Source organism: Rattus norvegicus, chromosome 5 (genome assembly GCF_036323735.1).
Source record: "Rattus norvegicus strain BN/NHsdMcwi chromosome 5, GRCr8, whole genome shotgun sequence".
NCBI lineage: Eukaryota > Metazoa > Chordata > Mammalia > Rodentia > Muridae > Rattus > Rattus norvegicus.
The window spans coordinates 148220482-148241344 of record NC_086023.1 but is presented as its reverse complement, the minus strand read 5'-3'; the positions used below and the strand labels follow the sequence as shown (position 1 = coordinate 148241344).

Genomic DNA, 20863 nt, shown 5'->3' with positions numbered 1-20863 from the left:
TGGAACTGGAGCCACAGGCAGTTATGAGGCCCTTTCCTTGGGTGTTGAGACTAAATTCATGGTCCTCTGAAAGAGCAGTATGTATGTGTGTTCACAAACATACGTGTGGGTGCATGTTTGTTCTAAAGTGTGCATGTGTGTCAGAGGTCAAGTCATGGGAGCCAGTTCTCTTCTTTTTACCATGTGGGTTCTAGGGATCAAACTCAGTCACCAGAGTTGGTAGCAAGCACCTGTACCACTGAGCCCTCTCACAGGCCCCTGCTGCAACTCTAAAGGGTAGGGATCGCTAGGCCACACAAGCAGGGCAAGTTGTAATAAACAGAGCATTGGATCCAGGAAGTCAGGAGACGCAGATAAAACCCTGGCTTGGTTTTCAATGTATACCAAGCCCAAGTTTCATCTCCTCTGCAATGTAAGCTGAAACGTCTGGACTCCCTCCCGGTTGTCTCAAGAATGAGGGGTGGACACAGCCTGGAGCCCAGCTTGCTCCATCGAACAGTGCTGTGGAGGGAGGATGTGAGTGTCTCATCCGAATGTGGAACCTTGGCTTATGGATCTGAAATGGGCATTCCTGAGCTACCTCCTGGCTTATGGATCTGAAATGGGCATTCCTGAGCTACCTCCTGGCTTATGGATCTGAAATGGGCATTCCTGAGCTACCTCCTGGTGTCAGCTGAGTGTGTGTCTAGTGAACTGCATCGGACAGACTTCCTTAAAAACAGGTTTCTTCTCCTGGGTTTATTTTTATTTGTTAAGAAGGGTCTGAGGTGGGGTTGGGGATTTAGCTCAGTGGTAGAGCGCTTGCCTAGCAAGCGCAAGGCCCTGGGTTCAGTCCCCAGCTCTGAGAAAAAAAAAAAAAAAAAAAAGGGTCTGAGGTTGGGAGATGGCTCAGTGTAGAGTACGTAGTGTAGAGTACGTGAGGAAAAAGCCCATGTAAAGCCAGATGTCCCCATCATGTGATGGTCAGAGATATAATCAATAAAATAAAACCAGTCTCCAAAAGGCTGTGACGGTGGACAAAGGTCCTCTGAACTCTTGTGCTGGGGAACAAGCATCCCTTCCAAACCTCCCCAGACAGACAGGATCTCATGCAGTCGCTCTGGCTCACTGCGTGGCTGAGATGATCTTGAACTTCTAAAATGTGTTGGCATTTATAAATATGCGCTGGCTCAGTTGGCTTTGTTTTTCTGCTTCTGAGACACCCTTTGTTATTGTAGCTTAATGTCAAACTCTCCATCCTCCTGCCTCGGCCTCTTATGGTTGAGATGACAAGCTTGGGTGTCTCTAGTTCATGCTGTGTGCACAGCCAGCATGTGTCGGGGGAGGGAAAGAGGCTCTGTCCAGAAGCTATTAAAATGAAGTCTCCAACAGTAAACAGAGAACATCAAATGTTGCTTGATCCATAACACACTGGGTACTACTCAGTCACAAACTCTCCATCTACACAACTCCTTTTCAAAGTGCTCATCATTAGTGCTCAGGTAGTTTCCCCTTTTGCAGAGAATTGGGTCTCAGGGGCATGGGAGGATTAAAGGCACCATTTAATCCTGATTCTGAAGACTCCTGACACATGCAAGGTTTGAAATCAAGAGACCACCCCCTTTCCAGCAGGGTTTCCACACACGTGCTTCTCCACTGAAATGCTAAAAGAACCCAATCAAGCAACTACAAGTAAATGCCCTGAGATGTCCCAAAACACAGGCCCCAGCCACTAGCCACCTCCCCTCAGCACATACCTGCCCTGGGAAGTCCCCACAGCCCAACTCCAGATGTTCAAGCAGAGGGCTTGCTGGCATACATGGCTAGAGCCCCCTACATGCAGGAGGCCAGGTGAAATTCCGGATCTTATGGCCTCCCATCTGGTCTTCCTGGCTAAACCAACCTTTGTCGATTTTTGCCAAAGGCAACTCTTGACAAACAGCTGGGTGGGTAAGGGAAGGGTGGACATCCTGAGGACAGGAACTACTGTGATCCCAGTGGTTCTCAATCAGAGGGTAATCAGAGTAAGTTAGACACTGGATAGCCAGGTATAGGGGCTGTCAGTCTCAGAAAAGATATTTCCCAATGCCAAAAAATGCCAGAAGCCAAAATGAAAACCCTGCAGGATGGTCAGCAGGACAAGGCAGTAATCCATGGACACACACTAGCAAAAAGAGGCACAGGAGACTTGCACTGAGGATTTCTGAGCAAGCTGGGCACTTCCTTTCCTCTCTTGATCTTCTGGCTTTCAAGAGAGGGTGTCTCTGTGTAGTCCAGACTGTCCAGAAACTCAAGCTATAGACCAGGCTGGCCCTGAACTCAAGAGATCTGCCTCCCTCTGCTGGGATTGAAGCCACCACACCAAGCTTGTCTGGCAATTTTCTCTTACATGAAACAGTCCCTCACAGGGAGGGGAGGCTCATGAGACTCAGGTGAACAAAAGCTCATATTTAGGAAAGCAGAAGCTGAAGATTCTCAAGGCTTCTCCCCAGCTTTTGTGAAAGGCTCTGACTGTGGAACTGCTCACATGCTCTGCAGAGAGCCCCAGGGCTACAGCCTGGGCTGGGGACAGGGGCACTCTAGGATGCAGCTGTGAGTAACCCCTCTTGTTAGTGTCCCAATAAAAATTCACTGGTTCACCGAGATGGGTTCCCTTTCTGGGGTGAGCAAGTGTGTGTGTGTCTATCCCCAGGAAAAGACTATCACAAAACACTGCAAAACCAGACATGAGGCAAACTGAACTCAACCTCTCAGGTCGAATTAGGCTCAGAAGTCATCAGCTTGATCCCCCAGCTCCACTCCACTCTTCTACCCTTCCTCTGCAACCCTGGAGCAGCAGAGGCAGGGTGGAGCAGGGCTCACCTGAGCAGGTTTGAGAGAAGTGAGAGCAATACAAATTCAGATTCCAAAGTTCTGTATTTTTTTCAAAATAAAGATCACACATTGTTTAGAGACAATCTACACAAGAGTTACAAAAAATAGTTGCCCAGGCATAAGCATACACAGGTTTGTTAATTATACACATATGGTTACAAGTGTGCTTGCAAAAAGTTCATTGGAAATATACACAAGGCTCTGGAAATGTACACCGTGTAGTGTTACAGTCTATATTCAAACGAGGATTGACAGTATGTTACATTCACTTACAAGTAGACAAAATGCAAAATACAGCTCATCTGTACAAAACGGAGGGTGAGTCACTTTACAAGGGGAGGTGGTGAGCAGGGAAGGGGCAGGCGAAACTTCTGCACATCCTTTTGACTGTCACAAAATAAGCGAAACATTACCTTTTCTTAGGATAAAAAAAAAAAAAGGAACACTAGTGTGAACTGAATCATCTGAAGTAACATTTAGAAAGGCTCTCACTACCGTCTTGACTAGCTGACAAATAAACCAAGCTATTTTTTCTTTTTAAACATTAACTAGGCTGTATAAAGAACATTTATTCCTTCAAAAGAAAAAAATTTACTTCTGTTTGAAATTACAATTTACAATATACAACACTATCTGCTACAACCATAAAAGGTGGGATATACAGAGTGCACGGGCTGGCCGGTTCTCTTCTTACCAAAAACGTGTTCATGTTGATTCAAACTTCTCCACATTTACATTACAGGTATACAAATGTACAATTGTACAATCAAAAGTATGTCCGACTACTAGGGTACATTATAGATACAGATTAGACATCAAAACAGGAAAATACTACAAATCCGTATATATGCAAAGTCTACACAAGTATACACTATGTATCTATAGAAGCCAGACCAGGAGCAGAGCTGGGTTCTCTCATGCTAGATAATCAGATTCTGCTTCCCAGTGTTCACAGAAGGCAACCCATAGAGCAAGTGGCCATGCCCACTGGCCTCCGGCCTGTCTCTGTGCTTCCCGCTCCTCCTGGATCTGCAGCTACCACCTCCCTCAGCATGAGGTCATCTCCAAAGAGCGTCATAAACTCCGTATCACAGGCTGATGCTTTAGCAACTCGGAAACGTTCCCATTTCATATGTATATATGTATATATATATATATATTTTATAAACAGTGTTAAATGCCAGTTTGAGATTATTTAACTAAAATTCAAATTTCTCAGGTTTCTTTTTTTAATAAAATGGGGTGGGGAAGAGCTATTTGCAAAACTTGCCACAAGGCAAATGAGTTAAAAACCTTTTTTTGTCTTTTTTTAAAACTTTTTTTGTTAAACCAACCACCCTGAAAGTGTCCACATGTGGAATATAGATACAACATTGAACAAAGCATGTGGCCTCTCATGTACACTGATTACCTATGTACAAGTTCCTATACACCAGTAAACAGCAGGGCAATTAGTCAATTAAAAAAAATAATTAGTACATGTTATGTGTAATAAAATGAAATTTACAAAGGCCTTTCCACAAGTGGATCCGATTCCATTTTTGGAGGAGGGAGCAATCCCGGAGCAACCATCGCCCACTTTCGACTCTGAGCTGGGCATCTCTGGTTGCTGGTTGGATCTGCCAGGGTCAGTGAGGTCAGCGGGACAGGGATGGGTGCACTGCTCAGATGATCCCATTAGGGGGACCACAAATGGGCCCCAAGTCCACACCATTCTTCATGTAGTACTTCTCAAGCTTGGCCAGGATGTGCTTGCCATAGGTGTACTTCCGAAGAGTCGCGATGTGTGGCCGGATCTGGAGAAGATAGTGTGGGTGTTACACTGGCCAGAGAGTCCCGAGGTGTCTCCAGCACCTTCCCAGCCAGACACAGACTCCACAGTGCACATACATGGTGTCTCATCCCACACAGGTACTTTTGTCCTCTTATTGCTAGCAAGTTGGTGAGGTAAAGACAGGAGCTCTTGCCCTACCTAAACACTGACACAAAACAGAGAACCAACCCACCCACCCACCCATGACAGAACAGCACATGCCAGCTGACTGCACAGTACCTACCACAGACACATAGAAAGCCAGGCTGTCCTGAGAGGTGGGGTTTCCTTTGGGGAAACCATCTGTCTGAACTCACCACCATCGGATGCCTGCCTCTCCAGGGCACAGGATTGTTTCCAGTTGACCAATGGCACTGGCTAGTTTTTATGTCAACTTTACAAGAGTCATTTTGGAAGAGGAAAACTCAATTGAGAAGATACCCTCATCTGACTAGGCTGTGTGTGGACAAGCCTGTGGCATTTTCTTGTTTGATGATGATTGATGTGGGAGGAGCTCAGCTTACTGTGAGTGGTGCCACCGTGTGCTGGTGAGTCTGGGTGCTATAAGAAAGCAGGCTGAGCAAATTACTGGGACCACGCCAAGAAGCAGCACTCTCCATGACTTCTGAAATCAGCCCATGTCAACAGGTTCCTGACTTTCTTGGATGATAGAAAAACGGTAAGATTAAACAAATCCTTTCCTTCTCAGCTGCTTTGGGTGATGTTTACAGCCGAAACACTAACTACGACATAACTGGACACTGCTGTGGCAGACAAGACCATGTCTTAGGGAGGGCTGTGGCAGCGCCTGAAGAGGACGTGCAGGCAGTACAGACAAAAGAGCACTGGCCTGCCAGGCTTTTGAGGGAAACAAAGACTCTATCAGGCATTCAAGTGACATCTGCAATTAACCACTAACATGAAATCTTTGCTTTGCTGGTACAACTGATACTGGTCAGCTGGGACTGCGATTAGGAAGAGACCCGCATCAGTGAAGCAAATTTTCCCAGAGTATTTCCTCAGGGTCAGTACACAGAAGCTGAGCCCCAAAAGAGCCAATAGGCTCCTCATGCTGCAGCCAACCATGGTAATGTATAAGTAGAGTCTCTTCTAGGTGGAACTGCCTTCTAAGAGGTCCTGAAGAAAAATTGAAGCTTGGCAGTGTGAGAGGATAAGAGGAGCCGCTGATGAAGTGCAGCCTCAGTGAGTAGAAGGCCTAAGACTGAAGGAGTCATGAGAGAAGTTGAGGCTTGGTAACAATATGGCAGCTCAGAATCCATGAAGAATCCTCAGGAGAGGTCATTGGTAAAGGTGGAGGCCACTACAGAGAGAGACCCCAGCATTTTGGAGATGCCAGTGCCATGGGATGATGCTCAGTGTGGGGCACTTCATGCTGCTTCAAGGACATTGGCAAGAATATTTACACTGGGCTAGGACAACGCTCAAGATGAATGCAGCTGAGGAAATGTTGTAGTCCTTCTATCTCGGTCATCCTGATAAACCCCTAGACACACTGACCATGGGGCTTTGTTTATTGCCTTGTTTGTTTCTGACTATTCTTTGCATACACCTAGAATGGTATAAATACAGACTGAAAAAAAAAAGAAACCCGCTTCAGCACTGGCTGGAATCACGTCACAATGCTGTCTAACTGTCTAACATTCCTCCCTCCCTCTGGACCCCGATGACTGACTGAGCTGTTTGGTCCCATGACAGCAGCAGCTGTGTGCAGTAAAGCCTGCCTAACCCTAGGAGACAACGATGTGGGTTGTGGGGGGCTGTCCAAGCCCTCTGGAGGAACCCCAAAAGTTCCTTGGTGCAGTCCAGAGCTCTGGCACTGAGCCTTATACTGCTGGGCTTGGGTTTGCTCTGAGCAACTGTGTCCTACGCTGCCCTCTTGGGATAAGAAAGTATTTAACTTACTTTGCTTTTACAGGAGCCAGTTGAGAGACTTTGGAGTTTTAGGGACTATGAATATTTTATAGGCTTGAACTTTTAAAGAGACCTTGGATATTTTAAAGAAACTGAATTTTTGAAGTATTTGTAAAGACCGCAGGGCTTTAAACATTGAAATGTTTTTATATTGTGAGGTTAATATTAATATAAGATCTTGGAGATGAACAAGAAAGGAAAGGCTATGCTTTAAAAGCAGTATGATTGTTAAGCTGAAAAGAGGCTGACTGTGCTGACTAGTTTTTCATGTCAACATGATACAAGCTAGTTACCTTAGAAGAAACCTTGACTGAGAAAATGCTGCCTTGCGGCAGGGCTGTGGTACATTCTTTTGACTGCTGTGTGATGGAGGGCCCGCCCACGGTGGGTGGTACACCCCAGGGCAGTAGTCAGACTGTACAAGCCAAGCCAGCAAGCAGGGCTCCTCCAGTGCCTCTACATCACTTCCTGCCTCAAGGTTCCTGCTGTCGGATTTCTTCAACAATAGAGCAGGCTAAGCAGTTTTTAAGATGAGATAACCTCTTTTCTTCCCAAGTTGCTTGTGGTCATTGTGCTTTCTCACAGCAATAGAAACCCCAACTAAGATATAATAAAGAAATAGAAAGGGACAAACAAATGAAGAGGATGGACACGTGCCAGTGCAGCTCAAAGATGACAGCTCTGTCGTTTCTCCAAAGATAAACTAGGGATAAGGAATAGCACAGGTATCGAAACCCAGAAACTCGCTCTCCCAACACTCATGACACATCTCTGGCATCACTCACTCCCGGGCCCCCAGCCTCCATCCCTCACTCCTCCATCCTGAGCCCTGCTCGCCCCTGTGGCCATTCATGCCCTGCATCTACTCCTGTGCACCCAGAGAGGGGACCTCACTTGGAGCTACAGTGCTGACTCCCCTTCTGCTCAGATATTAATCTGTGTTCCCAACCCCAAATCATCTCAAGGAGTACCATGCCAAAGGAGATGGGTGGTAGCCCATCCTGAAGCCTACAAGATCAGCAGTTAGCCTCATCAACTGCAAGCTCAGAGCAAGGGAAGGGCCAAAAAGCTGTGGAAATTGCAATGAACCTACATAGGCCAGGAAACAGCACACCTCCATCCAGGTATCTACAGGGATACTGGATGGTAACAAACTGTCCTGAGTTCTAGGTAGCACTCTACATACCTTCCCAAGTTTGCCTATCCAAAGGAACCACGAGTACTTCACCCCCAGGTATGGTAGGAACCCAGTCCTACCAAGAGCTTCTCCCAGACTCAAGTGCCCTTGCTTTGCATACACCCCCAATCTAAGTGTAATCTGGCTTTCTCCGTTCTTAACCCTCCCACTCCCTTCCATCTCCCCAGCCTTCCTGCACTCCATTTTTAACTTGACTAGTAAGACATGAAAGGGATCCCCGCTCTTTCCCACCCCCACACCTTAACTATATGCAGACAGTCCTGGCTGTCCCTATCCTCCTGATTCCAGCTTCTACTGACCACTTCTCTTCGGTCTGACAAACACCACCAGCTGAAGTTACAGCAGTGCTGCAGGAGCAGGAGAGTTATTTAAAGCACAGTCCTGGGTCTGAATGATTGCTCCATGGATAAAGGCCTTGTCACTAAGCCTGACAACAACCTGCAGGCTCCATCCTCAGAGCCCACATGGTAGGAGGAAAGAAATCAAGTAAGCTGTCCTCTGATGTTCATATATTCATGCTGAGGCATACACATAAAGTAAAAAAAGAAAGAAAGAAATGTCTCCTCTCGGGGGTTGGGGATTTAGCTCAATGGTAGAGCGCTTGCCCAGCAAGGGCAAGGCCCCGGGTTTGGTCCTCAGCTCCATAAATAAATAAATAAACAAATAAATTGAGTGAGTGAGTGAGTGAGTGAGTGAGTGAGTGAGTGAGTCTTCTCTCTGGTCCCCAAGTCTTCATCACTGTATGCCCTTTTCCTGTACTTCCAGTTCCTACATACATCAGGTCCACCTCACAACACCTTCATACATCAACAAGCTATGAGACTCAGCCTCCAGTGCTCCAGGCTCCACCAGCCTTCAACTGCCACATCTACATGATGGAATTGGTCTGAATCAGAGCTGGTGGGATCCTGTCTGGCTCAGAACGAGTCCATATCAAAGGTTCTCACCAACGAACTTTGTCCTCAGTGAGGGCAAGTGGGTCATCACCGCCAGACAACAGTTAACCCCACCGCTGAGAAGGCTGAGGGAGCTCAGAGCACCAAGGCTGAGGAGTGCAGGCCAGGGGCCTTGGTGCCACCTGGCGCAAATAGCTGTGGTGTGTGTGCCTTCCTTATCTGTGGGCCTCCCATCCATCCCTATCCACAGAAACTAGCTGCTTGGGCCTCGGTTCCCTTTCTCCTGTCTAACTCTCCCCAGCCTTGATTCTGCAGTGGAGGGGGTGAGGGCCTCCCCCACGGGCAGCATTGTTTCCCACTGCTCCTGTACACCACAGTGTGGAGAAGGCAGGGTCCCAGCCTTAGTCATGTCCATGCTGCCCACTGCTGACACACAGCAAGCAGGCTTCAGCATGTGACCAGTGAACAAGAGGAAGAGTGAAGGAAGATGGCCCGTGGGCTCAATCACAGTTCAGGTTTGCTGGGATGTTTGGTGCCACTTATGGGCAATAAGCAGATTTACCTCCCTGAAAACACACACAGCAGGAATAAGTGAAAAGAGGAAAGGAAATACAGGAAAACAGGCTGCCTACTGGACTGATGATCTGACCAGGGAGGGATTTACCTCAGACGTGTGTAGCATGTGCCTGCAATCAAGCATCAAAGACCCTACGCTTTAAGGCCAGCAACTTTAAGGCCAGCAACAAAGTAAGCCCTTCCACGCAAACACAGGCCGGGCATGTGGCTTAGTGGCAGAATGCTAGCCTAGCATGCTCCAGGCCTGGGGTCAAGCCCCAGAATCTGAAAACCAGAAATAAGCTTCTTCAGGATGAACAGCATAGGTCAGAGGGAAAAGGGTACTTGTCATCAAACCCAACTACCTCAGTGTGATCTAGACATGAACCCTAACATCCACACTCAACAAAATGCTAAAAAAACATGTAGCACATAGGTGTGTGCTCAGACAAAACAGCCATACCCATAAGAGAAAAGAAAAATGAAGAAAATTAAAGTTAAAAAAGAAACAAAATCCCAGAAACAAAAGCCCTACACTGAGCTGAGGGCAGGAATGGAAAGCACAGAAAGACCACGGTGAGTCCACACCGCAACAAGTCTTCACAGCACACCACCAAGCCCACTGTCTGCTGTCCTCTCTGTCTACACAGGGTCCGTCTGGTCCTCTGTCAACTCTGGGCTCATACCCAGTTTGCTTACCTTGTGCATGACAATCTTCCGCTGCCCCGGCTCAGCCACATCGATCATCTTCTGGACCACATAATTGGCATACTGATCCTTCATCATGGTGTATAAGGCACTGTGGGGACCGTCATTCATGGTGCATACCTCATCAATGAGCACAGCACGCTCTGTACGTGAGGCGTGAGTGACACACTTCTCCACAACATTGCTGTCATGAGACAAATTGGGAAGATCAATCAGAAAACATCCCCTCTTAGGCTCCATTTGTCAGGATGCACATGGAGGACTCATTTCCCCAGGGTCTGGTTCTGAAGATCCATGTTTTCATCAGAAATGCTGGGTGTCCAGTGCTGCAGGAGAGGGGCCCGGACCTGCTGACCTGAGATAGTAATGAACTTGAGAAACCAACAAACTGACACCCAAGGTTCACCAGAGCTCTCCCATAGCTCAGGGGGCTCATAATCACTATTTCAACATAATCAAGACTTAGGATGACTCTGCTGGTTACAGCTTCCATGAACGACAGACACTGGGACTTGGAGCAGTCCAGGCTCAGTGAAGGAACTTCAAGTTGTCCCACAGCACTGTCAGCTGCTCAGAAGCACAGAGGGCCCCCTGTGCTGTGCCAGCAGCACTTGTGACCACCTCACACACATCATCTGGGAAAGCAGTAAAAAATGCCTCATTGCCACACAGATGGCCAATCGCCAGCAGAGCAGTTCCTTATAATAACTGCCTGCCTTTATTAGATGGCACGTGTCCTCACCGCAGTTCCATGAGCACAAAGCTGTGCAAATCAACAATAGAGTGTGCTATGTGGACCACTGTCAGTGAGCCCAGAACCCAGTACCCAGAAGTACCAAGTTGGCTTTACAAAGGGGTGCTAGGTCCCAAACCTTCACCAAGAAAGAAGCCACTCCTACCGAAAGCAGACCATAAACTCCAGAAGCACAACTCTGAAGGTGACCCCTGAAGGCACGTGGCCTACCAGCCTTTCTAGACTAAGTCACACATAAGTGCTTTGACTAATCTACTCCATCTGAGCTCCACTTGGGCACCATGGAAGATGTACATGAACACTCACACATATACCACACACACAAAATTCTAAAAAAAAAAAAAAAAGGTTTTAAAGGGTTTCCCTAATTAAGAGTGAGTATTGACTATCTGTCTAGCCAATCCCATAAAAGCTCCAGGGAAGAAAATACTACAAAACTAAGCAGTATTGTGTTCTATGAGCGGTGAGAAAGAATGAATGTGTCAGAAGACCACAGAGCTAAGGCCCAGGAGGCCAGGGCTTCCCAAGCACGCCACCCTGAAGCTGAGACGCGAAGGCCTGGGCAGGTCTCACAAATGGCCCCTCTCAGGCCAAGAGAGGTGAGTGGAGAGCACCTCACAATGCCCACTCTACGGAAGAAACAAACAGGGGTCAAAGGACGACATGTCAGAAACAGCCCTTAGATTTCCAGAGTAACTGCAAAGGAGCAGAAAGAGAGCACTTAACATGCTACTTGACTTTTACAGCAGTCAATACTTAAAAAATAAAAATAAAACCAAACTCCAACATTTGAAAGTTTGATAACCAGAACTTATAAGGTGGAAAAAAAAAAGAGAACCAATTCCCCCAGGTTGTCTCCTAGCTTCCATACATACACATGGTGCAGTGTACATGGACACACACACACACGCATGCACATACAGCCAAGTAAGTGTAGGAACTTAGGGAACAGAATCTGCGGCTCAAGCGCTGCCCAATCCTTGCTCCCCAGAGCACACACCTTGCGAATTTGTGCTGACTCAATACAAGTACATTGCCTCGGATCTCTGCTACAATTTTGCTTTTATCCTCAGGACGACCATGCTCCAGGACATGTTGGATTACATAATTTCCATACTGATCCTATTTGAGAAGCAAAAAAAAAAAAAAAAAAAAAAAAAAAAAAAAGAGAGAGAGAAAAGAAAATATACATAAAACAGTTCTGTGGATTACTGGGTCCTCCATCTGATTACTGTCTATCGCTCTTAGAGGCAGAGGGCCGGGTAATGACAGAGCTGCACTCAAGTGCATCTGAATGGGAAGGAACCTGCAAGGAACTTTTAAATAGATAGTTGGTAACAATTTTTCTCTGTTATACAAAACAAGAACGCACTGTTACAAGACAGCAGACTATTTTTCTTTATATATTTATGGATTTACTTTCTAGCTGGGCTTTTTACAAATTACTAACTACAAAAAAGTAGGTCTGTAATTATTTTAGAATCAGGGAAGGAGTGTTTGGGGAATAAAGAAATGTTTTCCTCTAATAGAAACTGCGTCTTTCTAACACTCGGGTTGTTCACTATCGTATGAGAGTCAACCACCATCACATTTGGTTTGTGTGCAATGAAGTGGAGACTTCCCACTCACAGGCCATGGTTTCGAATCACTGTCTATATTCATGGCACACACAGATCTACAGGACACTGATGACATGCTAATGCTTTCTGCTGAGAAAACACACACGTCGGCCCACAGGAGTCCAGAGTCTGCAGCTCCTCCTCTGGAAACCATAGTACCTGCACGAGCTGCTCCGTGTGCTGGTGAAGCTCCTCCAGGATAGGGAGGGTCTGGTCGGGGAGACAGTGTTCCAGGATCCTCTGGATCACCCTACAGCCATATGGGTGCGTAGACAAAGCAAACACCTAGAGCAGACAGATCCAGGCCAATCGCTTCAGTGCTGGCACATCATTACCCACCCACCTAGCATCACAGATAAGCTCAACAGACTTATGTCGGTCAGAAATTCAAACAAGCGGGTAAAGTAGCTGAAACGAACTTTTCCAGGAAGCCTCAAATGAAATGGAAATGAGGCAAGGTGATGATGCAAACTCCTCAGGAGGCAGGTGCACCTCTGAGTTCCACAACAGCCTGTTCTAGAGTTCCAGGACAGTCAGTCAGAGTTACACAGATAAATTCTGTCTCAAAAAACCAACTTCTCCCCCTCACCCCAAAAGTTTTAAAAAAAAAAAAAAAAGAAGAAGAATCAAAAGCGTCAACCAACTGCCTTTCCACAAGATAGAATGAAAACAGGAGGAGGAGGATAAACTGGACATGTGGCCAGCACCTTTAATCTCAGCACTCAAGAGGCAGAGGGGGAGATCTACTCCAGGGAGGCCAGGGTAGCAAAACTAAGAAGGTTCCAGTAGGCGCCCGCTCACTGGTGGAGTGTTCGTAGCATACAGGCATACCACCAAGGAGCCTACATACTAGAAGTGATTAAATCTAAATGCTTCCACATAAACAGACCGTTGCACAAAATGCTGGCTAGGGTGCTGTTTGGTTCAGAACAAGTAACAAAGTGCATAAGCATTTAACGATCGTATTTTGACTTGACTTTTGTGGTACTGCAGATTGAACCAGGGGTTCTTTCTTGTGCTAGGCAAGTATCCCACAAGTGAGCTGCATCCCCAGCCTACATCTCCAGGATCCTGATTCTGGCTTTTCCTAGCTGCATGGAAGTACTTATGGGAGCACAAGAGTTAATGTCTTTAATCCCGGAACTCAGAAAACCAGGATAGGAGTATCATGAGGTTCAAGGCCAGCCATGTCTACATAGTAAGAGCCTGCCTCAAAACAGCAAAGGGGGGTTGTGGATTTAGCTCAGTGGTAGAGCGCTTGCCTAGCAAGTGCAAGGCCCTGGGTTCGGTCCCCAGCTCGGGGGGGGGGGGGGGGGGGGGACGACACGGGACAGCAAAGGGGGAAAAGATGACAATTTCTATAAGCAGCAGCAACAGCACACCAAGTGCTTGCCTCCCTCCCTTAGGTGTCAGTGGACTGAGCACTCCCTATCTGCCTGGCCCTACAGTTGCACCTATTATCTGCAACGCTGCAAAGACACTGCCTGCTCACGATCTACAACAGCTTGCAGTGGGTGGGTCGGTCTGATGCAGCTTGTATTTTAATGCTAAAACTGGTGCCTCAAGATATGGTTGACCCCCCCAAGGAGCAGATGATGCTCGCACATACTCAAGCGATGTCATATGAACCTTCTCCCCAATTCAACTGGTCAATAAAAGGATAGAGCCAGTGATTGGGCAGTGAAGGGAATAAGGTGGAACTGGAGGTCCCAGAGGAGAGTAGAGGGAGAGGAGAGGAAGAAGACCAAAGAGGAGGAAGCCACCATGGATCAGAGCCAGGAGAAACAGTTAAATAGCAAGGGGCTTGATAGCTGGGGAATGAGTTGGAATAGCCCTACATCTGCCCAATTTAAGCATTTGGCTTATAAATAACATCTGGATTTCGTATCTTTTATATGGACTTATTAGGAACATAAAAACGCCAACAACAGGGGTTGGGGATTTAGCTCAGTGGTAGAGCGCTTGCCTAGGAAGCGCAAGGCCCCGGGTTCGATCCCCAGCTCCGAAAGAAAGAAAGAAAGAAAGGAAAAAAAAAAAAAAAAAAAAAAAAAAAAAAAAAAAAACCACTTCACTGGGCACCATGTTTCCAAAACAAAAATCCTCTAAGACTAGGGCTGTCTCCAGAGTTCCCTGTCTAGAATGTCTACCCAGCATGCTGCTGGCAGAGCATGACATTTTTAAACCTAGACAGTGGCTCACAGACATCTACACTGAATATTGTTTTTTTAATTTTTTTTTTACCTCAGTGTGCCTAATGCTATATAAAATACATGAAGTTGGTCTTTCACTAGATACAATAATTAGCCAAATGCTAGATCAAAGAAATACAAATACTGAAATCTAAGACTATCAATATTCTTAATTTTCAAAGTGGCTGCAGCACATTTCTGAAGCATTCCGCAATGCATGGTGGGGACTGCCTGTAGTATCTGGATCTCGTTCTCACTTCCCTCCTGAGGAACGGAATAGACGATTTCCCTATCAGCTGGCAATCTGAGCTTCTGTAAATGTTAATTCACCTTTCCTCCATTTCTCCCCTCCACATACTATTTTCTTGGATTGCAACAGTTCTTTATCTAACCTAGCCATCAGCTCTTGCGGTTCCAAAGGGGTGGCATTTAAGCCTTGGACTGGAGACAGCAGTGTGGCTGCAGCTGCAGGTCACTGGTTCCTCACCACTCCCTCAAAATAAGCACAGCAATCATTTTTCTCCTTTGTTTTACTTTTGCTGCATACTGTCATTAATTTAATGTTTTTATAGATTAAATTATATACAAATGTGTGTATACAAAAAAGCCAGAAAGAGGTATCTGATCCTCTGGAACTAGTTACAGATAGTTCTGAGTGGTCATGTGGGTTCTGGGAACCAAACCCAGGTCCCCTGCAAGAACGACAAGTGACCTTAACTACTGAGCCATCTCTCCAGCTCGCACATCATTGCAGTGAACAAACGTTGTCTCTCTCCCCTCCACTAATCCTGAAACTCCCCGTATGTTAGCCCTGGGCTCTGAGTCATCTTAAGCATGTTGTAAGTGAACAAGAACTGTCTTGGAAAAACTCTAAACCATGCTTCCATTTAAGCACTTCTTAGAGAAATATTTCCTCCTTTAAAAAAAACAGAAGTCCTGATTCAAATGCCCAAAAAAGAAAGTTTGTTTAATGCCCAATCCCATTAACTACAGCAAGGCAGGAAATTATTATTTTTGGCAAAGAAACTAACAATTATATTCAATTTAGAGCCACTCAGAAAAATAATGGCATAATATGGTAACAACTTTAGCCCAGGCATGGCTATACCCACTTGGAGGGCTGGAATACTACAAAGCTGAGCCTAGCCTGGGCTCCACAGCAAGACCCCACCCAGTTCAACACCAAAGCAGTGCAGTGCTGGAGGAGAGGGTCCTGTAAACGTCACACAACCATGGCCCACCCCCTCAGAAAGCTGTAGGCAAAGACGCCCGGTTATGTTAAAGATCGTGATCAATCATGATCTGCAAGATTCTATCTTAATTTTTTTATGTAACAAAAGATTTGAAAACTCAGAATAAAAACTAGCCATGGGAAACATAATCCTTCAGATATTAATACATCTTAACAGTTCTGCTACCAACAGCAGACCCCAGAGAGTAAAGGGAAGAGACTGACCACATGTTCTGGTGGATGCCACTGCACATGACTGCAGTGTGAAATAAACGCATGGGGACAACATGACCCTAAGTGACTTACCTGCCCCTTGAATGCATCGATGATGAACTGCAAAGACTGGGGCTGTACACATTCAATGCACTTCTGAACCACATGGTTGCCATTCTGGTCTTTCACACACTTCAGGACATGGCCATCTAGCTCCCGCACCATCTCGTTCTATTAGAGACAAAGATGAGAAGGCACCACCAGAATCACAGCCAGCAAACATCCAGATAGTCCCCACTCCCTACCAAGCAGAATCACAGCCAGCAAACATCCCAACAGTCCCCACCCCTACCAAGGAGCAAGCACTGCACAGAGAGAGCCATGACAACCAAAGTCAACGGTAGCCAAGCAACATCACAGCGAGTGAGAGAGCAGGTGGGACATAAAATGATATTAAACTTGGAAAAGACTCGTCCAGGCTCTAAAAACCGGCTTTCAAAACCATGACACCAGCAGGGTGCAGTGGAACACACCTCTACTCTAGGTCTTAGAAGCTGAGGCAGAATTGGAGTTGCTACATAGCAACTTCTAGGCCAGCCTATACTACACCTAGCAAAGCCTTTTTAAAAACACGCCAGGGTTTGGTGGTACAACCTGTACTGTGAGTGCTGATAGCACAGCAACAGGTTCAAAGGTTCAAGGCCAGTTTTATCAACGCCAACTTGAGCTACATGAGACTCTAAAAACCTAAAAACTACCAAAGTCCTCTTCAAATAGGAAAAAAGTGATGAAGCAGGAAGGACTGAAAAGCTCAGACAATTCCACACACTTGTGTCCTGACAACCATGTAAGCTTCTATTACTAATAAGCACTTAATCTAGAAAGATCCAAGAGCTGAGAATGTATGCTTTAGCTCCCTCTTAACAGATCACATAGGAAGCATGGGAGCAGACACATTACACAACTTATTGAAAAAGATCTGGACTTCCAAGCCTCAAACCCAAGCAATGGAGCGCCATGATGCAGCCTGTGTTTGCCGGGCAACCACCTGAGAATTCCATAATTACCTGCAGCTCTTCCAGCCACAGAAAAACAAACTGACAACTCAAGTTACCTATTTAAAACATATTAAAACATGTAATTCTAGTACATGAGAGGTGAAGGCAGGAGGACTGCCTCCTTGCCAGGACATACAATCTATAGACAGCCATTGGTGGTGACGGTACACATCTAGGAAGATTAAGACTGTTAGAGAACCCAAGAGGTTTAAGGTTAACCTAGACATGCCAGGAACACGTCTCAAAGGGCTCCTTTGGTAGAACCAAGGTACATGGGGAAAGACAAAAAGCGATACAATACAAATTTCAGAGCAGTCACACTATGACTCCCAGTGTCTGACTTATCCACTGATTAAAGTCAATAGGAATGATTTTCTCAATTCATTAATGGTGTCCAAACAGTGAATAAAGATGACAGATAGACACAGAGTGCAACAACAATGGATAAGATTCTTACTGGAACCTTCTTCCTGCCTCCAGAAGGGAAAGATAATACATTTCTGTTGTTTGTTCCCAGAATGGGAACTGAGTAAGATCCTAATATGGAAATTTCATTAGTGGGCCATGTTATTACTAATCCAACTCATAAACTTAGACTCACTGAGAAAGGCATCATAGTGACATATATGAGGGAGTTTAAAAAGACCTGGCATGCTGGCGTTCCTTGCCTCACATCGTCTATATGGAAACACAGAATCTGGCTGGCCAGGCATCTGCTCCCCAATGTCCCTGTTGATTCTATCTGCACTTCTTTGTATTTCTGCGAGAACGCCACAGCCACTGTGACATGGCACCGCTCACAAACAGTGACTGCATCCCTGAGGTACGAGCTGCAGAGCAAATGAGACATCCATCCCTATCAAGACACTCACTCAACACTCACTATGGCCTAGTCCAAAGGAGCATTTACTAAACCAACACTAGAAAAAGCCTTATTTTTGGCCAGGGATACATACTCACAGAACTGATAAAACTTGTCTACTAAAATAAAGCATAGTCCACAGCAGAAGAGTAGTCTCACCTCAGAACAAAGTGCCACAGAGAAAGAGCTAGAAAAAGGACAAGTGAAACAACTCTGCATGGGGGCACAAGCCACGACCCCAGCGTCTCATGATACGCCAAGGCAGGTCTTTCAAGGCCTGGGGTGAGCAGTTAGCCAACCTGTATAAAGCCCTACCTTCAACCCTACATTGCCACAAAAGTGGGAAGAGGAAGAATCAGAGAGAAGGACAGAGAGGCAAAGAAGAGCAACAGCCCTTCTGGGGGAAGACATGAAATGGTGAAAAGCTGGCAAAGGCCTTCTCAGTGAGGAAGGGGAAGAGGGGACATCATATACAACGGCCAGAACAGCTGGTTACTTTTGTTAAGTGGCTATCACGATGGAAGAGAAAGAAGATTGGGGGGGGGGGGGGGCGCCAGCAACAGAATTAAAGATAATTCACTGAGCCACAAAACCCTGAGGTTATTAAAACTCATAATGCCTGAGTGAATGGCAAATGCCAGCCTCGGTCTGCCTGTGATGACAAACAGCACCGATCTTGGAGAATGGCTTTCTATGGGTGCCTTCAAATTTGGGATACTCCTCAAGCATCTGGCTCCAATGTGCTAGGACGCCACTGTGTACACCCACACTCAACTAGACAGTGCTTTCTTATCTGTTCTGCACATATGGCCCAGGTCTGTCTCCAACCACACCCATCTTCAGTCGCCTAGCTATGAGACTCAGCCTCTAGTGCTCCAGGCTCCACCAGCCTTCAACTGCCACATCTACATGATGGAATTGGTCTGAATCAGAGCTGGTGGGATCCTGTCTGGCTCAGAACGAGTCCATATCAAAGGTTCTCACCAACGAACTTTGTCCTCAGTGAGGGCAAGTGGGTCATCACCGCCAGACAACAGTTAACCCCACCGCTGAGAAGGCTGAGGGAGCTCAGAGCACCAAGGCTGAGGAGTGCAGGCCAGGGGCCTTGGTGCCACCTGGCACAAATAGCTGTGGTGTGTGTGCCTTCCTTATCTGTGGGCCTCCCATCCATCCCTATCCACAGAAACTAGCTGCTTGGGCCTCGGTTCCCTTTCTCCTGTCTAACTCTCCCCAGCCTTGATTCTGCAGTGGAGGGGGTGAGGGCCTCCCCCACGGGCAGCATTGTTTCCCACTGCTCCTGTACACCACAGTGTGGAGAAGGCAGGGTCCCAGCCTTAGTCATGTCCATGCTGCCCACTGCTGACACACAGCAAGCAGGCTTCAGCATGTGACCAGTGAACAAGAGGAAGAGTGAAGGAAGATGGCCCGTGGGCTCAATTACAGTTCAGGTTTGCTGGGATGTTTGGTGCCACTTATGGGCAATAAGCAGATTTACCTTATTCAGTTACTCAGGCTACACTGGAACCAAAGAGATGAGGCTGCAAACTATCTGATCCTCTAGAATCTTGTGAACTAACCGGGCAATTCCTGCTTGCTCTGCCAATGGGAAGCCATGAGTACAACCATAAACCACAAAGCTCCAGACTGACAGTCTTCACAGTTCACTGCACAAACCACAGAGACACCAAGAGAAAAGTGAAAAGGAAACTTACAATTACCTGCTGGTCTGAGGGAATAAATTCCAAAGCTTTCTGGATGACTCGGCAGCCATACATCTGCAGTGCCAATGATAGGACGTGGCCTCGAATCCGTTCAGCCAAAGCCAGCTTCTGTTCATGGCTGCCAAACTGGACGGGGTATATGAGAGACACTATTACTTAAGTAAAAGAGAAGGACCAGAGAAAACAAAGTTCTCCTTAACCTGTGTTGTGTCCAGCCTCCGCCTCTTGCTGTCCTACTGCCTACAATCAAATATATCTTAAAGAGCCCTGAAGAATTAAAGCATTAACATTCATTTCTGAAAGGAGGGAGCCAGACACCTGTTACTCAAAGCCAGTAGATGGAAGCGTCTTCAAGGTTCCACATGCCTCAGAGTGATATAGTTAATTGTGATGCATAGGCAGACATATGCAAGGTCTGTGGCAGGCAAGCCAAGTGACTGCCAAGTGTGAGGTGAAGTACACACAACACTCTTATGGATTAGTGTCTTTCAAGGACTGTTGATATTAACAAGAAACCTGTGAAAGGAGAAGCCAAGGAACCTGAAAGGTGACATTGCACAGAATTAAAGTTCTCCCAAAAATTGTTTTCCAACCTTGGCTGTTTGCAGTCATTTGAATACAATCATCATCCAAGCTCTATGTTCCACTCATGGGTCTAGGGAAGATTTCTGGCTTGCTCTAAATCACAAAACTACACACACGCCACATTTGTTCTGACACCCAGCTGCACAGCACCCTAACTCAGTGACATAATGGCAGCGAAGAGAGAATCAGAGAGGCACAGAGGCCAGTTTCTTAGAGCAGCTGAGTATCTGTGAGGAAGTGAACCGGTAAAGTCTGAAAGAGCCACTCTTAAAGCTTCATACAAATAAGAGGCCATGAGATTTTGTAGATGTTAGCAGCAGGTAAGCTTAGAGGTCCAGTAATTGTCCCCAGACCTAATCTTCTCCCTCAGTGTTTCTGCATCATCCAACAGCTTGAAGCTGCTGACAATAAGAAATGACAACAATAGCATTATTATAACCTTAATAAAAACTTAAAAAAAAAAAAAAATCCCCGTCTTTGAAATTTGAGCTTAAAAGAGGGAGCAGACAATATTCACCACTAATTTACTCCCAAAGACTCAATCAAGTTAATGGGCAAAAGAAGATGACGAGGCCAAAGGAGGTCTCCACACACTGCCTCAGGGCATGGTGGGAAAGCGGAGGCTGGGCTGCCTTCCATTGCTCCTCATGCTTACACTGCGTTGCAGTGATGCTGC

At 46.3% G+C, this 20863-nt stretch overlaps 1 protein-coding gene and 2 non-coding genes across 52 annotated transcripts in view; all 3 read right to left on the bottom strand.

Moving 5' to 3' along the window:
* Nucleotides 1-2876: 2876 nt before the first annotated feature.
* The window catches only part of Pum1 (pumilio RNA-binding family member 1), a 117757-nt gene continuing 99770 nt past the window's right edge, over nucleotides 2877-20863 (bottom strand). For 32 of the 50 annotated variants that reach the window (XM_006239029.4, XM_039110364.2, XM_006239035.4 and 29 more), the window contains 6 exons: nucleotides 19594-19728; nucleotides 16055-16192; nucleotides 12488-12613; nucleotides 11710-11831; nucleotides 9947-10139; nucleotides 2877-4649 (listed from right to left, as the gene is read on the bottom strand). In XM_006239029.4, coding sequence (XP_006239091.1) covers nucleotides 4518-4649; nucleotides 9947-10139; nucleotides 11710-11831; nucleotides 12488-12613; nucleotides 16055-16192; nucleotides 19594-19728 — 846 coding nt within the window. In that variant the 3' untranslated portion in view covers nucleotides 2877-4517. The remainder of the gene's footprint in view (nucleotides 4650-9946; nucleotides 10140-11709; nucleotides 11832-12487; nucleotides 12614-16054; nucleotides 16193-19593; nucleotides 19729-20863) is intronic. The other 18 variants (XM_006239031.4, XM_006239036.4, XM_063288030.1 and 15 more) reach the window with 2 other exon arrangements.
* LOC120103259 (small nucleolar RNA SNORD103/SNORD85) lies at nucleotides 8708-8790 on the bottom strand. Its single transcript, XR_005505339.1, has one exon. It is a non-coding gene; the product is annotated as a small nucleolar RNA SNORD103/SNORD85 (small nucleolar RNA).
* On the bottom strand, nucleotides 18830-18912 carry LOC120103258 (small nucleolar RNA SNORD103/SNORD85). The gene has a single exon (XR_005505338.1). It is a non-coding gene; the product is annotated as a small nucleolar RNA SNORD103/SNORD85 (small nucleolar RNA).